Source organism: Phascolarctos cinereus, unplaced genomic scaffold (genome assembly GCF_003287225.1).
Source record: "Phascolarctos cinereus isolate Bilbo 61053 unplaced genomic scaffold, phaCin_HiC Scaffold_4;HRSCAF=312, whole genome shotgun sequence".
NCBI classification, from domain to species: Eukaryota; Metazoa; Chordata; class Mammalia; order Diprotodontia; family Phascolarctidae; genus Phascolarctos; species Phascolarctos cinereus.
Genome location: NW_027555847.1, coordinates 226,637,401 through 226,659,744, shown reverse-complemented (window position 1 = coordinate 226,659,744; position 22,344 = coordinate 226,637,401). Strand labels below are relative to the sequence as shown.

Sequence of the window (22,344 nt, the reverse complement as noted above, 5' to 3'; positions counted from 1 at the left end):
TTTGTTTCTTCACTTACTGGTCCTCAGAAAATAAGAAAGTTAGGATAATGAGAATAATAGTGGTGTCATGGTAAAAAAAAATACTATTGTTAGAACCCGGATCATGATGGCAGAACAGGGAGGGAGGAAGAATCCTGTGACTATGGAGGCATTGAAAGGTGTTGAGTATCAGGTGTACTGGAGGAGAGACAAGGAAGGGCTGCCATACAGGGTTGGCCCTAGACAATATTAGAACATTGGCAAAGCTTGTCTCTGGCAGTCCCCTGCCGTTTGTAATATTTCTCTCAGTGTACCCTGAAGTGCCCAGTGTCCTGATGTTTGACACTGGCTTCTCAGGGCTCTCTTTGGGGGCATCCAATGAGCTATCAATACCCCATAACCCAGGCTTTTTCCTCAGTATTCTTCCCTTCCCTCTCCTCCATGACCATCAAATCTTATTTGTCTTGTTAATTTCTCTGCCGGGTGACAATGGGGTAGTAATTAATAAATATTACTTATATAGCACTTTAAAGTTTGCAAAGAACTTTACACACATATCTGATCTATGGATTTTATGTATAGTATACATATGAATAATATTTGATCTTCACACAACCTTGTGAGGTAGGTGCTATTATTAACCTCATTTTACAAATGCAGAAAGTGAGAAGGAGAGAAGTTAGGTGCATTGCCCTAGATCACTCAGCTAGTAAGTATCTAAGGCAAGATTTGAACTGAGGTCTTCTTGGCTGTAAACCCAGTGCTCTGTCTGCTTCATCACCTAGCAGAGGCGCCTCCTTTCTTCCTCAATAAACAAAGGCAAATTCTCCAATTGATAAATGATCAAAGGATATGAATAGGCAGTTTTTCAATGAAGAAATCAAAACTATATATAGTCATATGAAAAAACGCTCTAAATCATTATTGATGAGAGAAATGCATATTAATACAACTTGGATATATCATCTTACGCCCATCAGATTAGTTAAAATGATAGATGCCCTTCAACTGGGGAAGGGCTGAACAAGTTGTGGTATATGATTGTGATGGAATACTACTGAGCTGTAAGAAATGATGAGCTGGTTGATTTTAGAAAAACATAGAAAGAATTGGACCTGTAAAGGAAGATGCTATCCACCTCCAGAGAAGGAACTCATAATTAGAAGTATGTATAGTATGGTTTTACATATATGTATATCTGTGTATTTATATGTATGTATATGTATATATGTGCATATGTTTAATTGTAGCTTTCTGCAGGGCAGGGTAGAAAGGGAAGGAGGAAAAAAAAAGTATATAGCAGAGAACAGATGAAAACTTAGAAGAAAGCCCAGAAAAGCTGGGTAGCTTTGAAAGCAATGCATAGTTTAAAAAATAAGTAAACAGTCTGAAATGGAAATCCATGGTTTTGTATTGAGTCCTCTATGTTCTGCTGTGTACATAGAAATGTTCTTTTTTTTTCATTTTGTATTTAAGTTTAAAGTGAATAAAAAAATTCTAAAAAATAAGTAAACAAAGGCAAACAAAGTTAAGTCCCAAGTAAGAGACTTACTCAACTGGTATTGAGGACTAGGGAAAAGATTGAAGTACAATATATTGTATTATATAGTGTGTTCTAGCAAATGAAGATAGAGGACCTTAGGAGTAGGTGCCTAATTATGTATGATAGGACATGAGTGGTTCTTTCTGCCATGTTTGATTTAAAAAAAAAAAAAAGATGATACCTTCTTTCCAGCATCTTTTTGAATTCAACCCTCATCAGGAAACCCCGGAGACGGCACTGAAGCATGGTCATGATTTTGGCCAGGCGTTCATCTCGCATGTCTTCCAGTTTGGCCAAGATTCCAGCCCGGAAGAATACCTAGGAAAGCCAGACAGCAGTCTAGAAGCCTCGGTTTCTAGAAATATAATCCTTGCTTGAAGGCAGCTACTTGGGAGAGTTTTCAATGTTAAGCAGAGCAAGCAGTCAGTAAGTCAGAAATCATTTAGTAAGTACCTACTATGTGTCAGGCATTGTGCTAAATGCTGGGGATACAAAGAAAGGCTTTCCAGGAACTCATTCTAACATAGAACACACAGGGAGATGACATACAAACAGCTATGTACAAACAAGCGCTATACAAGGTAAATTGGAAATAATTTACCTGAGCTTAATAAGAGTATCAGCAAAATGATAACTGTAGCATCTGCTTCTCCGGGTTGCTGCAGGACACCAACAGGATGGTGAATTGTAAAGCATCTGACAAACCTTGATTTGGAATACTGTCAGGTATTAATGACACGTTGTTTAGTTTTGCAGAACTGCTTTCTTTTTCCTTTTCAATCTCTGTTATAAGAGATTGCTCTCTGAGTAGATAAAGAAAAGGGAGCAGGGATTGGACCAATGATTTCACTGCTTTAGGGAATTTTCAAGTAAGGAAACCCCTTCTACCAATGCAAGTAGGCACCTACTTTTCAGGGGTTTGCAGGGGTTCTTACCCTGGAATCCATGTACTTGCTTGTACATTTTTCAGTCATGTCTGAGTTTGTGACCCAAGTGGGGTTTTCTTGGCAAAGATAACGGAATGGTTTGCTGTTTCCTTTTCCAGCTCATTTTTTACAGATGAGGAAACCAAGGCAAACAAGGTTAAGAAACTTGCCCAGAGTCACTCAGTTAGTAAGTATCTAAGACCATATTGGAACTCAGGAAGATAACTCCAGACCTGGCACTCTATTCACCAAGCCACCTAGCTATCTTTTGTTTTTTGATAACTTTAATTCAATATAATTGGCTTCTTTTGTAAGTATTTTACTTCATGCATTTAAAAAATATTATTCTGAGAAAGGGTCCATGGGCTTTACTGGACTGCCAAAATGTCCAGGACACAAAAGGTTAAGAACTCCTGTCTTAGAGAGTTGAGCACAGTTATCAAAAATACCACCCTCTGCCTATAACACATTCCCAAGTGTGGCCCAAACCAGATTAAAATGTAATTGGGAAATATTTAACAAAATAAACCAAAATACAATAAAACATAGACAATGTTGATATGTGGTTTTATAAGTCAATATGCTGCTCTCAGGGATCTTTATCTACAGTTTGGTGACCCCCATTTCTATTTGAGTTTGACACCATTGACCTAGAGAAATGAAAAGTTGATTGATTTTCCCAGAGTCCCACATCCAGGATGTATGTGTGGCTGGGGGTGGGGGAGGGAAGGGGAGGCCGAGGAGAAAAAAGAGACATATTTGAAAATGGATGCAATATAAAAAGAAAAGACCAATACAAATAAAAGTTAAAAAAAGGCTTATCATGTTATATAAATAACACGTACAACATTAATGAGAATACCTGTGATAGATGAGGCTAGTTAGGCTGGTGAAATGTCTCAAATGAGCACATAACAGAGGTGGGGAATACTCACCTTTAAAAATACATATATTTACATAGTCCCTAGTTTTCCCGTGGTATTATATCTGTGGTTCTTAGGAACTGGAAGATTAATTCTCAGCAGGCTCCAAGCTTCTGTCTCTGACTTCCAGTTGAACTCAGGGTTACCATATGCCATACACTTTGATTATAAGAAATCGGGTGCAGTGTATTTATAAAAAGTGAGAGCAGTTTTATTAGTACATTACAAGTGATATGGGCCTCACCTCTGGGAATAAACTTATACACACATATACATGGACACATATACATATACACACATATTAAGCACACACATGCATGTGTATACATTTACATGTATACACATACACAATTCTATACTCATACATATACCCATATACCTATATACACATACACATGCATATATACACATACATGCATACACATGTACCTATACACATACATATATACATATATACCTATATACTTATACCTGTATACATATATACACATACATACACGTATACGTACATATATACATGCACATACATATATATATGCATGCATACATACATGAAAATGTACATATACATATACATGGAGGCTGACTGAATGCCTCATCCCTATTGCCACTCATAGGAGTTACTGTACAGGGGATTCACATCAGGGCATGGGTTGGAATAGATGCCTTCTGAGATGTTTCAACTCTGAGATTATGTAAACAGCTGACACACACACATGCCCAGCCTCATTCCTTCAAACCACACTGATGATTGGTGTTGATCATGAAGACAAGGAAAAATGAACAGCTCCATCACGTCATAGTTTCTTTTAAGAGAATGCTCATCCCATCTCCCTATCCAGCCTGTAGAAGAAGCCTAACAAAGCTTGGCCGGGCCAGGAGCTGGCACAGAAACTGAGAACAACCCCAGTGACTCATGAGTCAGGGTCAGGAGGTGACCTTCCCTCTGAGTCAAGAATGAATCAGGGATGTTGGCAAGTGCTTGGGGGCTTTGGGCTGTGGGTGGTTTGGAATGATGGGCTTGATCTCCCCTCTCCCACACATGTTAATGCCACTGCCCTAGGCCAAACTCAGTTCCCTTCATGAAGCATTCTTATCATCTATATAGAGGAGCTTTTTCTTATAAGGCAACAACTGGGCCTTGCTCTCTGCCCCTCTATCACATCTTTAGGACTTTGGACCTTTCCATCTGCCTTGCAGCTGAACTCTCCTATAGGTATCATCTTCTCCAATTAGGGGATGAACTCCTTGAAATAGGGACTAACTTTCTATTTGTATCTCTGGCACTTCTATGCTTGGCACAGAATAAGTGCTTAATAATTTTTTTTCCTTCATTAATTCTCAGATCTTTTGGAATAATACTAAGATAGTGACCATTTAGGTTTATAGAGCTGGAGGTGACCTCTGAGGTCATCTAGTCTACTTCCCTCACCCTTGCGGGCAGGGGAGGTCTCCCTACCTTCACTGTCCAACTGGGTTCCAAGTAAATATCAACAAGGCTGAGTTCTGAGGGCCTTGGTGGTAGACATGGAGGTTGATCATGAATGTTAAACTGTGTGTATGTGCTTGTCTGTGTGGTCTCTGACTATACATCTATGAGTGTTTCACATTTTACTGATGAGGAAACTGAGGCTCATACTGCCTATCACATAGCACGAAGTGTCAGAGGTGAGATTTGAACCCAGGTCCTCTAGACTCCAAATGCATTATGCTTTCCATTACACCACAAGTAATGTTACTGAACATTGACTATATGAAAGGAGTAGAGGATCCAGAAAAACCTACCTTGGTGTGTCCAATTTTATATTCATTTATATCTATGTCAATAGAGCCAAGCAACAGTTCTGAGGCCTTCTTATTGTCCACGAATCCCTGAGGGATCACATTGGGGTTCAAGACTTGGTATCTAAACAGAAAGGAAGGTGATAGAGTGAGAGGTACACTTTATTCAAACAGGAGTCTCTGCAGGACTCAAGACAGAGGTTTTCCATGTTTAGAGAGCTTCCTCACTCATCTGTCAGTGGGACAGGTTGCCTTTAAGGTTAATTGGGAGAATCATGCCTTTCAAGCAGGAGTTTCTTCAAGCGAGAGTAAATGACCACAAGAGCTACTCTCCTCTGAGATTGTTGGGGGCAAGGAGGGAGGAAAGGAAATAAAAGAAAATATTTCTGACAAAATATTTCACCCAATGCATCAACCTGCGAGATTTTGGTGGAGGAACACAAGAGGTTGATGTTGGGAATAAGGAAGATGATGCTCACCTCTGTTCGAACTCGGGGTACTCTAATCGGTTAGGGAAACCCTTCCTGCAAATACGGATGCCTTCCAGGACATCATTACAAGCCAGCTGGTGCATGATCAAGTGAGCATCTACCACCCCTGCCAAAACAAAGCCAAAGGCATGAGACAGTGAGCCCTCCCCTAGGAGAAGGGACAGATGGACGCCTCCCCACCTGGGGAGACACAGCTTGAAAGTTGGCACGGTCCATCCATTCTTGATGATTGTGACACCTTCAGGAGATGGAAAGGGGGTCTCCCTACCCTCACTGCTTAGCTGGATTCCAAGTCATTCTCAACAGGGCTGAGCCCCAAAGGTCTTGGTGGTAGAGACGGAGGCAGATTATAATGTCTGACTGGGTGTATGTGCTTGCCTGTGTGGTCTCTGACTAAGTAGGTGTCTCACAGCATTACAAAGCCAGATACAGAATTAATTTTAGATTATTCATTGTTTGGCATCCTCAGTGCCTCCTCCACTTGCTGGGCTAATTGAAAGTAGACTATATTGGGCAAACCGCTGGTTTTGGAAACAAGCTGGTGAGTACAGGCACCTCTCATACTCTGAGAGCTCCCCACCCTCAGGCACTCACCCGACTGTTTGAACTCATTAGGGACAATGCATCGGACAAAATGAGGGGCAGTGCTGTGCAGTGTGGTCATCAGATTGCTCAGCTGCTCCTGGGGGTAGAGGAGAAATGAAGTCAGTGAGGAAATAACAGCAGCCCTCATTCATCGATGTAAAGAAGTGGTTTGCTATTTATAAAGTGCTTTACTAATGGATATTGTATGTCTTGCTTTCTCAATGGATGGTTAAGGGTTGGAGGGAGGGAAAAAAATTAGGAACAGAAAATAAAAATTAAACTTTTTTTTTTAAAAGAAAGTACTTTCTTCTTCCAATGATCCTGTAAAGTCCATAGTTCAATGAGGATCTCAGATTTAGAACTGAAAGGGGCTTCGGGGCCATTTTATCCAACGCTCTCATTTTCCAGAGAAGGATTGGCCCAGAGTCACACAGGATTTGAACCCGAGTCCTTTGCCTTCTTGATTAGAATCTCTGCTTTTACATTAAGGAAATTGCTCAGGGTCACATAGCTAATAAATGTTGGAGCTAGGTCTGAACCCAGGTTTTCTGACTCAAAAGTTCAGCAGTCCTTCCCTGCTAACAGGTAGATAGGAAGAACATCAGACAGCTTCCAACGAAATCCCCCACTTGGTTGTAAAGGAATGGATCTGAATCTACTCCTCTTCTTGACCCTAAACTTGACCCAACCAGCTGAAGAGGAGCAGTTAGGTGACAAATGGGTAGAGCTCTGGGGCTAGAGTCAGGAAGACTCGTCTTCTTTAGTTCAAATCCAGCCTCAGATGCATCTAGCTGTGTGACCCTGGGCAAGTCACTTAGCTTCTGCTTGCCTCAGTTTCCTCATTTGGAAAATAGGAAAAAAAGAAAAAAGAAAAAAAATTTAAAAAAAGGAAAATAGGAGTAATAATAATAACACCTACCTCTCAAGATTGTTGGAAGGATCAGATGAAGTCGTATTTGCCTGGCACATAGTAATCTGAGCTGAACAATGACAGCTAGCATTTGTAGTGTTTAAAGGCTTGCAAAACAGTTTACCTACGTTATCTCATTCAGTCTCCACAATGCCCCTGGGAGATAGGTGCTGTTATTATCCCCATTTTACAGAGGAGGAAACTGAGGTTAAGTGACTTACCCAGAGTTACTCAGGTAATAAGTGCCTGAGAGAGAATTTGAACTCATGTCTTCCAGACTGGAGGGGACCAGTACGCTGGCCACTGTACTACATCATTACCTCACTGTTTGATTGTTGTCCTTCATTTTCAAAGAAGACTAAAATCACATCATTGTGTTGGGTCAAGGTACAGTGTGTCTGATTGTGGCTGATCAGGTCAATATAAGCTCAGAAGGCTCTGCCGTAAGTTGGGCACAGATAGTCCACATCAACAGTTGGAGTGGAAATGTCTCTAAATATGTGCATCTCACATTTCTTTTGAGCTACTGCAATTCCACTTTGCTCATAGAGCACAGCACCTTCTTTGATGCAGGCACGCTCTGCTGGGTGCCTGTGCCAGTGTCTCCTGTGTCTCACAATTGATTCCAAAATCAAGAAAATGGAGAACTTTTGAATGCTGTGAATAAATTTGCTTTAGTAGTTAAGATAGCTAGAACACCTGGATTCCTGTGTGACCATGGACCAAGCAGGAAACTTCCTAGGACTCAATGCCTTCGAGTTCTAAATCTGTGATCCTCATTGTACTACCTACTTCACTGGGTCACTGGGGAGGAAAACACTTTGTAAACAGCAACACATTGCTTTATATTGGTAAAACATTATTATTAGAAAGAAGGAAAAATCCATCTGCCCTTTTAGTCCATATGGCTCTATGGTGACTTTGCCTTAGCCTTTCCTTTTTCTAATTCAAAACCATTTCGGGGGGGGGGTTATTTTTGCCTCTTTAATTTTTTTTTATTGTTATCCTTTGTTTTCACATCACTTTCATACAGCAATATATTCCTCTACTCTTCCCCACCCAAAAAGCTATCCCCTACGACAAAAAATGAAAAAGAAAGAAAATAGGTCAGTAAAACTAACCATTATATCCACAAAGTCTGACACTGTATACAGTGCTCCACACTCTCTGACCTCTGCAAAAAGGGCAGTATATTCTCAGAGACCAAGCTTGGTCATTATAATTATACAACGTTAAGTTTTGATTTTTTAATTGATATTTTTATTCTTTCCATTGACATTGTTGTCAATATTGTGTATATTGATTTCCTGGTTCTGCTAACTTCACTTTGCATCAGTTCATATAAGTCTTCTGATGCTTCTTGGTATTCTTTATATTCGTCATTTCTTACAGCACAATATTCCATTGTATTCAAGTCCCAGAAATCATTGAACTATTCTCTGCTTAGTGTTGTTATTTAGTTGTTTTCAGCTGTGCCAGACTCTGGCCCCTTTTGGGGTTTCTTTGGCAAAGATACTGGAGTGACTTTGCCATTTCCTTTTCCAGCTCATTTTACAGATGAGGAAACTAAGGCAAACAGGATTAAGCAACTTGCCCAGGGTCACACAGCTAGTGTCTGAAGCCACATTTGAACTCAGGTCTTCCTGACTCCGGGCCTGGATACACTGTGCCACTTAGCTGCACCCCTCACTTATTTAGTAGGCATCTACTTAAAAAAACCCAAACACCTTTCTTAAGTTCCTACTATGTATAAGGCACATTTGTTGCTGGGCTTCAATTTTCTCGCCTAAAAAATTCAGTGATAACTCCTGCCTTACTGTGGTGTTGATAGGAACAGAAGTGCTAACCATATCACCTCCGTAAGTTGTGTAAGTCTGGTGGTAGAAAAATATGTGAAGAGATTAGACACTGCTCTGGAGAGGAGCCACTCAGTTTGAATTTGAACTCAAGCCTTCCCAACTCCAAGCCCAGCACTCTGTCTACCGCATTCTCTTGTTCCATTTTATACCTAGCAAGTTGTCAAAGCTGACAAAAGTAGAAGTAGTCCATGTTGGAGGGACTACGGGGACACAGTCACGTTAATTTATCGTTGATGGAGCTGTGAACTGATCCAATATGTCTGTAAAGTAATTTAGAATTCTACTAAGAGTGACTAAACTGTCCATCCTCTTGGACCCAGTGGGCTGGGTATTACCACAAGGAGGTCAAAGACAGAAAAAAAGGTTGTAACACACTTCCTGTGGTAGTAAAAAACAACAACTATCAATTGATGAATGTCTACACAAATGTTGAAACAGAAGCCTAAGAAGACTTACATGAATCGATGCAGAATAAGGTAAGAAGTACCAGAAAACAATATACACAAGGACTTTTGTTGTTGTCAGCCTTATCTGACTCTTTGGACCTCCATCTGGGGTTTTCTTGGCAAAGATATGGAGTGGTTTGACATTTCCTTCTCCAGATCATTTTACAGAAGATGAAACTGAGGAAAACAAGGAAACTGAGGAAAACAAACTGACTTGCCCAAGGTCAGACAGGTAGTAAGTGTCTGAGGCCAGATTTGAACTCACAAAGATGAGTTTTCCTGACTCCAGGCCAGCACTTTATCTACTGCACCAACTACCTGCCTACACACAAGGACTACAATATAAATTAAACAAACAATAAAATGGAACTTAATGTTGTGTAACCATAATGACCAAGCTTGACCCTGGAGAAGAAAAGAGAAAATGCATTTCCCTCCCTTCACTATAGAGGCAGGGAGGTAAGGGATGAGGAGGGAATTATCAGGGTGGAATATTGTAGATACTGTCAGACGTGGTCCATGCATTGGATGGTTTAACTGAATGGCTTTCTTTCCCCTGTGTTAATATTTGTTACGAAGGATGGCTTTCAAAGTGAGAAAGGAGGGAGGAATAGATTTCAAAGTGAATATGACATAAACACAAAAGCCTGATAAAACTAATGTTTAAAATTAGAATTACTGAGTTTGGAGCTAAAATGAGGGGCTGTGGGGTACAGTGGATAGAGAACTAGCCTTATAATCAGGAAAGCCTGAGTCTGAGTCATGCCTCTGAAACATACTGACTATGTGATCTTAAAGAAGTAATTTACCTTGCCAGTACCCCCAGGCAACTTTCAGATTAGAACTCGGGGAACAGTTGCTGGTCTACATGGGCAGGAGGAATTCCCTTACTGGGAGGGAGTTCCCTATACCAATGGATTCACAGGTCTGAACCAAAACAAATTGAAGTGATGTTAGGGAGCATCCTTTTGGCGATAAGGGAGCTTAGTCTCAGCAAGGTTAAGTCTTTTGTCCAAGGTCACACACAGGCAGCATGACCCCAGGTTCTCTGATTCTAAATCCAGTGTTCATTCCACTGAACACAACTCCTCTAACTAACACTAACAGACTAGGCAAATGAAATACTTCATCCCTCAGAGTCTGCTGGCACAGCTGCTGTGTGCCAAAACAGCCACTTCCGACAAGGGAAGCTGGTTGGGGACACTCAGAAGCATAGAAGTGAATGCATTAGGGTTGGGGCAGAGGGCTTGGGGGAGGGTCTTACCCTGTAGAAGTTGGAGACAGTCACGAAGGACGACCCTCTTTTTTGCTTCTTAGCTCCAGCTAAAAAAGAGAAATTAACATTCTGTAAATTACCATGCCCAGCACAAGTATATAACCACTTCTACATTTGGCTACAATAGACAGCTAGGGAGTGAAGTGGATAGAATGCCAGGCCTGGAGTCGGGAAGACCCGGGTTCAAATCTGGCCTCAGATACTTACTAGCTGTGTGATCCTGGCCAACTCACTTAAATCCTGTTTGTCTCAGTTTCCTCATCTGTAAGATGAGCTGGAGAAGGAAATGGCAAACCGCTTAAGTATCTTTACCAAGAAAACTCCAAGAGGAGTCACAAAGAATCAGACACAGCTGAAAATGCCTGAACAGCAACATTTAGTCACAAATCATTTTGGGGCTTGAAAAATCTTGATGAAACCCATCAACATCTGTCAGAAACTGGGTAGAGGGAAGCCTGAAGGTATGGAATCCTCCCAGACAAAGGGAGAGATGAATTATTTTGGAGGAAGAGAGGGAAGAGTAAGCCTATTTTCATACTGAATGATTGTTATAAATAAATTGTTTTTTTCTTTTTTAAATTTTTTTCATTTAGTTCAATTTTATTTTTAGTTCCATATTCTCCTTTTCCCCACATCCTCTCCACCACACATTGAGAAGGCAAGAAATAACGAGCTCCATTACAAATATGAAGTCATGCAAAATAAATTTCTGCATTGACCTGTTGGAGGCAGTGAATATGAAAAAGAAAGAAAGAGAATAAAATTATGCTTCAATCTGTACCCTGAGTCCATTAGTTCTCTATCTGGAAGGGGACAGCATTTTTCATCATTAGTTCTTTGGAGTTCTGGTAGATATTTTTGTTGATCAGAGTTACTAAGTCTTTCACAGTTGATTATTGTTAAAATATGCTGTTACTGTCCACAATGTTCTCTTAGTTCTGCTCACTTCACTTTACATCAGTTCATATAAATTTTTCTAGGTTTTTCTGAAACCATCCCCTGCATCATTTCTGAGAGCACAATAGTATTCAATTATATTCAGAAACCATAACTTATTCAGCCATTCCCTAACTGTTGAGCATCCCCTTAGTTTCTAATTCTTTGCCTTCATAAAAAAGCTGATGTATATATACACACACATCATACATACATACATACACACATATATAATATATGTGTGTGTGTGTGTATGTGTGTGTGTGTGTATATATATATCTATATATATATAGATATATATATATATATCTACATCTATCTATCTATCTATCTATCTATTTATCTATCTATCTATCTATCTATCTATATATATATATATATATAAAGAGAGCTGTGATTTCATTGGTGGAGGGGAACTTTCTCCATTCCCTACTAGAACATGACTTTCTTGAGGGCAAAGACCATGTTTTAGCACAGTGTTCAGCAAGGTGTAAGAAGTTAATCAAAACTTGCTGACAGACTGACTGGTTGACTGACATCAATATAGTTCAACACCTACTCCATAATTTTGAGACTTAGAGTTTCCTGAGGTGTTGAGAGGTTAAATGACTTGCCCCTGGTCACACAGCTAGTATATGTCCAAGGTAAGACTAGATTCTTCCTGATTCTGAGGCCAGCTGCTTCCAAGTATTTTTTTTGAAACATGCAGACTTTCATATTTGCTATTTGAAAGGAAAAGATGCACTAGCTAGCATCGCCATTTTCTCACAGAGCCCCTGTTCCCTTTAGGAAACTTTCTCTCTCCCTTACTAGACTACAAGTTCCTCAAGGGGAGAGGCCGTGCTTTTGCCTTTCTTGGTATCCTGCAGGTCCAGGGAACACTGCATTAAGAGTTCTGTGCAAACAGTGGTGGTTTTAAAAAGCCTTGCTCCTTCATTTAGGCTCTAGTGATGCTGGCCTTCCCAAAAGTAGACAAGACAAAGCGTCCCCAAATGACCCTGGCATTTGGCCCTAAGCAGGAGAGAGAAATGGGTTGTCATATCCTTCACTTCCAGAGTGAACGATTTGTAATATCGAGTCTGTGTGTGTAGTTGATTTGTGATTTAGGAGTTCTCCCTTTAAGTGGAAAGCTGTTCCATTCACCTGTGAAGTACTCAGGCCAGTGATGGGGAACCTTCAGCCTCCAGGCTACATGTGGCCCTCTAGGTCCTCAAGTGCAGCCCTTTAACTGAATCCAAACTTAACAGACATATGAATAATAAAAGGATTTGTTCTGCAAAACTTGGACTCAGTCAATTCACCCAATGACCTAGAAGGCCAAGTGTGGCCTCAAGGCTGCAGGTTCCCCACCCCTGACTCAGACAGTCTCAATTGTTAAGGCAACAATCCATCTGTAGAGTAATACATTTAGGAGACGAAAACCCTCACAGCTGTCTCAGACTCAGAAGCCAAGGCTACTTGCTTTCTTTGGGAGGAGATTCCGTATCCTAGCCCTCGATGAATTTCTCATTTGCTAAGTGGCCATTAGCTAAGTGGGCTCCAGCTACCTACTAGCTGTATCTAAAGGGGGAGAGGTAACTGTCCCTCGACCTATATTCCAGAGGAGGCTCTGGTGTGGTGGCAAGGGCACATTGGACCTGGATTTGAATCCTGGTTCTGCCACTTCCTGGCTGTGTGACCTTGGGTAAGTTCAGGTCTCTACCTTCCTTCCCTCATCTGTGAAATGGGGATAATAAATACTCGTGCTACCAGTTCCTGAGAGAATCACATTGGTTAATATCCATAAATTTTCTCGTCACCATAATCTTCCATAGAAATGTGATCCCTAAATAAGAGAAAATTATCCAGAGAAGTAATACAGGGTTTTGCTAAAGTTTTGCTTAAGGATACTACAAAGCCATTGCCTTTCTGATACAGTTTCACCCCTAAGTAAAGGTGGAAAGGAAGGGACCCTAGACCCCTAGACTTATCTATGGTAGAGGCAGCTGGATCACCCTGTCCTAAGATCATCCTTCAAAGCCTACTCAAATCCTACCTCATCTATCAGTGGAGTGCCTGGGGATGCCATCTGTCCTCTGAACTCCTGTTTTAACACTTTGGATTAGTACTATACAATTTGCACTTAAAGTCTTCTAATTTCTGGGCTGGAACCCATACCCAAACAAGAACCTCCTCTACTTCCCAACAAAATGGTCATCTATCCTTTACACAAATACTTCCAGTGATGGGGAACTCAGTCCCTCCCAAGGCAGCCCATTTTACTCTCATATAATATATCCATGTCCCATTCCATGTTTCATATGTATAGGCTCTCTTTTCAACTAACCTCAAGTTTCTTAAGGTCAGAAATTGTGTTGCATTTTTCTTTCCTTTGTGTCATGGTACTAAAACAACTAGCTGATGTAGTGGGTAGAGCACTAGACTTAGGAGTAAGAAGATCTGAGTCCAAATTCTACCTCAGATGACTATTAGCTGTGTAACCCTGGGCATGTCACTTAGCCTCTCTCAGCCAGTTCCTCATCTATAAAATGGGGATAATAGCACCTACTATGTAAGGTTGTTGTGAGGATCAATTGAGATAACATTATCTAAGGTACTCTGCAAATGCTGACTATTATTATAATTATTATTATTAGCACTGGGGAGAGATTTGTTCAATGAAGTTGAATCTCTGAGGATTTTAAATTGAGGAAAAAGTGAAATACATTCCCCCAGTTGCTAGTGTCTTCCCTCTTAGACTACCTTTTTACTAGAGACACAGAGAGAAACAGAGGGAGAGAGACAGTTTCAGAGACAGACAGTGAGAGAGGGAAAGAGGCAGAAACAGAGAGAAAGAGAGAGAGATCTTGCATGTACAACTGTTTGCATGTTATTTCTCCCATTAGAATGTGAACTTCCTGAGGGCCAGAATTATATTATTTCCTTCCTTTATGTCCTCAGCACTTGGCACAGTGTCTGACAACTAGTAAGCACTTAAGAAATGTTTGTTGACTGACTAGTAAAGAGAGGGGAAATTCATTTTCACCTTCAAACTCCTATCAGCTGGAGAGACAATGCAATGGATGTTATCAGCCATACCTGCAGCCTCCTCTTCTTTAAAGAGCGTATTAAGTAGCACCATGCTGGATTTCTGGAACAAGCCCACCAGTTTCATTCAAGGCGTCCTTGTTCTTCTCCAACCAGCCTGTGATGTTATACCCCACCTGGAGACAACCAAAATACAGCAATGTCAACTTTCTCCCCTCCCTGCTAGCAGGGACAGAGATCAGTCCTGACCCACTAAATCAAGGTGGAATTGCAGGGGTAGGGGTCGGGTGGGGGCAGGGAAGGTGTCGAGTGGGGAGAAAGCTGAATCATCTATATTGGCTGCCTACAGTGATCCAGTTAACTAAATTCACCAGTGTAGATCTAGCTGCAGGAAACAAGGAGAAAGAAAATGTTCTGGGTCCTTCAGCCTGAGCACAGCTCAGGGAAAGAGACAGGGAGCCAAAAAAACGTTTTTGTTCTTTCATTTCCAATATTAGGAAAAAATGAAAAACAAGAAAAAAACTGGTTCCTTTCTTATATCAGTGCCTGAATTTTAGGGCTCAATTCTTGGAAATGTAGTTGATCTCCTTAGGTTTGGGGTATTCAATAACTATAAATAAAATGCTATTTTAATTTCAGGAGAGGGGAAGCACTGCAATTTCTGTCCTCATCCTGTTGTTTGCTCAGGGTAGCTGGGCAAGCTGCTCAGTGGCAGAGCTGAGCTTGAGAATATCATAAAAATCCTGTGCTTGCTGCTCCTGCTACTCAGCCTTTAAGTACAGCCTCTTGACACCATTGTCCAGAAGCTCCTCTTTCCCTGCTGTTTCATTCCCAGAGGTCTCCATGAACTTGGCAAACAACGGGTGGCTAGCTCTTACAGCAACCTTTAAGTCACCATGGGGGGAGGGGAGGATGTTTTTTCTTTAAGCTTGCTGAACAAAGGCTCCCTTCCCCTGTTAATTATACTTGGAGACTGTGTGTGCCAGAAATGAATGGGGAGCCAGAATCCTGGCAGCGATGATCCGCCCCCACTCTTGTCTCTCTTCCCCTCTCCAGCCTCCCAACTACATTTTCTATCTGAGCTGTCCTGGTTATGTAGATAAGTCATCTTGATTTGCTGGTCACAATCTGTTGGAGCACCTCCCACCCCCTTTCCAATTTGGGAATTACTAATGGATTCATGACTTCTTTGCCAATGTATTCATTTCTGGCCCACTCTCCAAGTCTGAGATGTCAAACTGAAGGCTAACAGGAGTATAAACCAAGGAGGGAAAGAATGGCAGGTTCAACAGGAGGGCCAGAGGTGGCTTTTAAACATTCAGTCCTTTGCTTCAATGCTTTGGAATTTTCAAGGAGGAGGAGGGAGTGGGCAGGGTGAGTGAGCAGGAGGCATGCCTCCCTTTGCTTGGCAGGTCACACTTTTCTGAAGTGTTGGTATGCTTTACCACTAAATCCAGAAGCCTCATAATGGTGTATTCACCCCTTCCTCACCACCTCCTCTATCTGTGGCATGTAGTACTTGGAAGTGCATTCCAGCGTGAATCTGCAATATGCTGGGGTGTTTGGTTGGGTCTGGAATAACTCATCTGGAAGCAGTTCCTGGGTCTGGAACTCAACAAAGCAGATGGCTGTTGATGGACAGCTGGTGCCAGTACTCACCGTGCCAGCGTAATGGACCAGCTCAAAGTGGGCTTCGGGGCCTTTGCCTTTGCCTCCCTTTGGCTTGAGGAAATTATTGGATTTTCCCAAGTGATTGTCATACAAGGCTACCTTGAAATTAGCATCTGTGGCTTTAGGGGAGACACACTGCTCTTCCAGGATGGAGAAGATACCCATGGGCTAGGGGAGGTGAAGGGGAGAGAAAGAGGCAACAGAATTAAATAAGTGATGTCAGCTAAATAAACTCTGATCAATGCAGTAGGAAACCAGGATTTCAGGGGACCCATGATGACACATGCTACCCCACCTCATGACAGAATTTGATGGATTCAGGGTGCAGAATGAGGAATACATTTTTGGACATGGCCAATGTAGACATTTTGTTTTGCTTGACTTTTTTTTGGTTTTTGTTTTTATTTGTTAAAAGTGTTATGCATTTGAGAGGGTGGGAGGAAAGAGGAGGAGAGCAAAGGAATGCTTATTAATTGCAAAAATTTAAAAACAAAAGAGGTGGATTCAGAGATCCAGAGAGAGTGCTTTTCCTCGAGGGGGTTGAGTGTATGACTGTAGGTAGCTTTGTCCAAACATTGCCCAACATCGTGCTAAACACTTTAGTCAGTGCTTGAAGAAATTGATCAGTTCTTCCCCAAGCTCCTAGAAGCTGGTTTGGCTCTTCTTACCCAGGATCCAGAATAGATCTTGGAACAAAATCAGCCTTCAGCAAAATTGTGAAATAGAGGAAGTTTGTCTGTATTACCTCTGCTTCTCCTTCCTGTACCCTTCCCCATTCTTCTCCCACCCCCACTCCTTTCCCCAGGCACTCCATGTTTTCACGTAGTCCAAGGGACCTCTTATCACAGAAAAAAAGCCATTCTTGCCAAGGTATTAAGGAAGTTAACAATTGAAAGTATTATTCTAAACCCATGCAGCCTCTTAACTTCCCCATTTCTGTAGAAGGAATCACCATCTTTCCAGTAACTGATTTGCAGCTTAGAAGCTCAGCTCTACACTCTCACTCATCCCCATCCAATCAATCTCCAGCCTTGTCAATTCTTCACCCACATCTCTCTTTTCTACCCCCCTTCTTTCCATTCCCGTGGCAGCTACTGTAGTTCAAGCTTCTTCCCTGGACTATTATAATAGCCTCCTACTTGGTCCTTGCCTCCAGCCTTTCTCCCTTCTCCCATCCATCTTTCATAAAGACTCCAAAATGATTTTCCTAAAGCTGATTCTGTCACTCTCTTGTTCCAGATGGAGATTTGGGGGTGGGGGGGGATGTGGGAATCTTCCTTGTGTTCCTCAAGTGACATCATGTAGGGTCACAGTAACAGGCCACTTAGTTAAGTTATAAAATATCCTAGCCATCTACTAAGATTCCCTTATTTTACAGATAAACAAACTGAGTCCCAGGGAGATCTCACATCATAAGAATATAGATTTACAGTTGAAAGAAATAAGAGAGATAGTCTCTAGTCCGATCTTTTCATTTTATGGATGAGGAACCTGGGGCCTAGAGAACATGTGACTTACTACCTGAGTAACCTTGGACAAGTCACAAGCCTTCTAGGCCTCAGTTTCCTCATCTGTAAAATGAGAGAGTTGCATTAGATCATCTCTATTGTCCCTTCTTGTTCTAAAGCTATGTGTTGGTGACACATAGGTTTTTAGTACGTTCTAGCTCTGAAGATATATGATTTTCTGGCTTGCTAGTGAAATGGCCTTGGGTAAATCATATAACTTGTAAAATGTGAATAGATTTGAAGCTGGAAGGGATCTTAGAGACCACCTAGGGCAGTATCTCATTTTACTAAATAAACTTCAGAGACAGAGAATATAAATGATTTGCCCCCAGGAGCCAAGCTAGGATTTGCAACTAGATTCTCTGACTCTGGATCTTTTAATTATACTACACTGTAGTGAGGAACACATAAGATAGAATGTGTGGAACTCACTGAAAATGGATTGTAAAGAATTATATAAATGTAAGGTACAATACTAGGACTTTATCCCAGAAATCAAAGAAAGAGGGAAAAGACTCATATGTACACAAATATACACAGTGACTCTTTTTGTGGTGGCAAAGAACTGGAAACCAAGGGGGATGGTTATCCATTGGGGAACGACTGAGCAAGCTATGGTATATGTATGTGATGGAATACTATTGTGAAATTATGAAGGGGATAGTTTTAGAGAAAGCTGGAAAGACTTGTATGGACAGATGCAGAATGAAGTGAGCAGAACCAGGAGAACAATTTATACAGTGACAACAATATAGTAAAGATTTTTGAAAGACTAGGGAACTCTGATCAACACAATGACCAAAGACAATTTTGGAGGACTCATGATGAAACATGCTGCCCACCTCTTGATGGAAAGCTGATGGACTCAGAGTGCAGATTGAGGGACATTTTGGGAGACAAGGCCAGTGAGAGAATCTGTTTTGTTTGACTATACATCTTGGTAACAGGGGTTTTCTTTTTCTTGCTTTCTCATGGGGAGGGAAGGATAGTTGAAGGGAGAGAAGGTAGATCTTTGAAAATAAATTAAAATTTAACTTAAAAAATAAATGTAAGATATGACAGTAATGCTGATCATAATTGCTTTTCTAAAACAAAATTTCAAGTCTCTCTTTCCGATATGTCACAGCTGCCAACAGCACTGGTCTGACTATGTCATTCTTCATGTCTTGCCTCTTGGATAAAACACAAGCTCCTCACCTTGGCATTGAAAGCCTTTCATAATCTGCCTCCTGCCTACTACTCAGACATTTCTCATTGCTCTCCCTCACCCGCTCTCACAGCCAAACTGACCAACCAGCTGTTTCCTTGAATTTGGTAATCCATTGTCCATGGGTGTACTTTTGTATAGGCTGTCATTCTCCTCCCCCAACCTTCCCCCCCCCCATGGAATGCACTCTTCATTTCCACCTCTTAGGATCTACAACTTCTCTTCAAAGCTCAGGTCAGGTGCTACCTCTGCGGATAAGGCTTTTCAGACTCCCCTCTTTCATGTTCTCTCTTTCCTCAACTTATCTTGTAACATACTTTTCCATTGATAGTGTTGTATGCCCCATAAAATGTGAGTTCCATTTTTGTCATTTTCCCTCTGCCTCCTAGGATAGGAAGGGAAGGGAAGGGAAGGAAGGGAAGGGAAGGGGGAGGAAAAAGAAAAGGGGAGGGGAAGGAATGGAACAATAAGATGAGGTCCTGGGCTTCTAACGCTCTAAAATGTGTAGTCCATTGATGAGCTCAGGCTCCCTTTTCTCTAATCTCCTTTCTTGAAAGCAGTATTACCTTTTCCAGAAGGTCAATGCAGGCCTGTAGGTCTAGACCAAAGTCAATGAAGACCCATTCAATGCCCTCCCTCTTATACTTTTCCTGCTCCAGCACACACATGTGATGTTTGAAAAACTGCTGAAGCTTCTCATTGGTGAAGTTGATGCAGAGCTGCTCAAAGCTGTTAAACTGCAATGGGAAAATTGAAAGAAGAAAGATAGTGAAAAGTAGATTCTCCTACATAATAAAGGACACATTGACACATATAGGGACTTCCATGCTGCCTGAGATGTGAAGTTGTTAAATGCATTATCGAAGTCATAGAGAGGCAGTGTGAAGGTACAGATAGAGACGCAGCTTCCGTATCAGCAAGTCCTGCTTCCAAAAATACACAAAGTTGTGCACACATTAGTATCAATGATAGCCACCATTTACTTGGCACTTTACGGTTTGCAAAGTACTTTACCAATATTATCTCATTTGATCCTCCCAACCATTCTGGGAGGTAAGTACTATTATTATGTTACACTTTGGGAAACTGAGGCAGACAGTGGTTAAATGACTTGTTCAGGCTCACACAGCTAGTAAGTGCCTGAGGCTGGATTTGAACTCAGGTCTTCCTGACTCCAGGCCAGTTTCATTCATTCACTCTGCTGGGCAGGAGACAGGCCCAGGCCGCTTGGACTGCTGCTGTAATGGGCTGTGTTCTAAAAGAGTCATGGACCAAGCTGAAAACCAGCATGGCCCAGCCCCAGGTCAAAAATAGGAGAAACAGAGGGAAAAGGAGCTCAAAGAACCTCAAAGATCTCAAAGCCAGCAATGTCCAGCACCCTGATGAAGAGCTGCAGCTGCATTTTGGTGTCCAACGTCTTGTTAATCCTGGCCACAAGCCACTTGAACATCCTGTCATAGACGGCTTTGCCCAGGGCTCCGATGGAGTTGTTACGTTGTTCCATGTTCTGGCCCTTCTGTACAAATTCATAGCCGACTTTGACTCGAGGCCTGGTGATGCCCTTCTGCAGCTCACCGGAGTTGAGACCCATGAGGTGGGTGACTTTATCAGCCACTGTTGATGGTAAAAAAAAAGAAAAGGATCACTAGGTGATTACACATAGGCAGAACAACATAATATGGTACTATTATCTTAGGCAGCTATGTGAACCAGTGGATGAGGTGGAGTCAGGCAGTCCTGAGTTCAAAGCCAGCCTCAGACACTTACTAGTTGTGTAATACTTAAACCTGTGCTTGCCTCAGTTTCCTCATCCTTAAATAAGGGCTAATAATAGCACCTACCTCCCAAGGTCATTGTGAAGATAATATTAGATCATATTTGTGATGGAATCTCAGAGATCATTTTATTCTAAGCCCTTCTTTTTTCAGAAAAGGAATCAGAAAGCCAGAGGGGAAGTGACATGTCCAAGGTCACAAAACTAGCTAGGAACAGATCCAGGACCTGAATCTAGGTCTCTGGCCTCCTTCCTAGGTGAGGAGCTCTTTCCGCTGCAGCCCTGCAATTTCCTCACGCACCACATCCACCTCCCAAAGCCATTTGCGCTGGCTGGCCCCATGCCTCTAACGTTCTCCATCCTCACTTCTGCCTCTTGGCTTCCTTGGATTTCTTCAGAACTCAGCCCACATCCTACCTTCTATAGGAGGCCTTCCCCAGTCCCCCTAGCTGCTAGTTCCTTCTATCTGAGATCATCTTCTATCTGCTGTTGTTCAATCATTTCAGTCATGTCCCCATTTGGGGTTTTTTTGGATTTTTTGTTTTTTGTTTGTTTGTTTTTTGGCAAAGGTACTAGAGTGGCTTGCCATTTCCTCCTCCAGTTTATTTTATAGGTGAGGAAATTGAAGCAAACGGGGTTAAGTGACTTTCCCAGGGTCACACAGCTAGTAAGTGTCTGAGACTGAATTTGAACTCACAAAGATGAATCTTCCTGACCCCAGGCCCTGGGACTCTAGCCGCTGCACCACCCAGCTTCTCCACCTTCCATTTATACTGTACATATCTTATATGGAGATAGCTATTTACTTGCCACCTTTTTAATGAGAATACGAGCTGCTTGAGAGCAGGGACCACGATTTTGCCTTTTTATTTCATATCCTCAACACTTAACACAGTGCCTAGTAAGCCCGTAATAAATGCTCATTGACTGACTAACTGAATGTTTTAGTGGTAGTCATGGTGACAGTCATCACATTAACGTGGACCTGCTGCCCATTGCATTGACTGATTTGCTTCTTGATGGTCCTGACCCGTATTCTTGGCCAAACAACCTACCCTCAGTGGTGTCCATGTCTGCCTGTTCCTCTCTTGGTTTCTGCTTGAATTTCATGTTCCCAAAATGCATGATGCCCTCAGTAAGTTTGTAAACCCCAATCTTCTCCTCTGCAAGGAAGCCCAGGATGTCAAAAGCAACCTGGAAATTAACAGAGAAGAGATACACTCAAGAAAGGGCTTGTGATGAAAGACTGAATCCTGATCTCACACCACTGAAGGAGAGGATTTGCCTACATATACATATATATATATATATTCATATATAATATATATATATATATATATATATTATAATATTTATATATAATACATATATATATATATATATATATATATATATATATATTTATATATATATATATATATTTTTATATATATACATATATATATATATATAAATATATATATATATTATATATATATACATATATATATATATATATATA

General features: G+C 41.3%; 1 protein-coding gene across 1 annotated transcript in view; it reads right to left on the bottom strand.

The window, feature by feature from the left end:
• The window catches only part of MYH16 (myosin heavy chain 16), a 75,265-nt gene that overhangs the window by 34,337 nt on the left and 18,584 nt on the right, over positions 1–22,344 (bottom strand). The window contains 13 exon segments of the mRNA XM_078151739.1: positions 1,704–1,840; positions 5,157–5,277; positions 5,633–5,750; positions 6,239–6,326; positions 10,709–10,756; positions 13,359–13,367; positions 14,362–14,381; positions 14,735–14,802; positions 14,804–14,859; positions 16,343–16,522; positions 19,636–19,806; positions 20,415–20,683; positions 21,899–22,037. Coding sequence (XP_078007865.1) covers positions 1,704–1,840; positions 5,157–5,277; positions 5,633–5,750; positions 6,239–6,326; positions 10,709–10,756; positions 13,359–13,367; positions 14,362–14,381; positions 14,735–14,802; positions 14,804–14,859; positions 16,343–16,522; positions 19,636–19,806; positions 20,415–20,683; positions 21,899–22,037 — 1,424 coding nt within the window.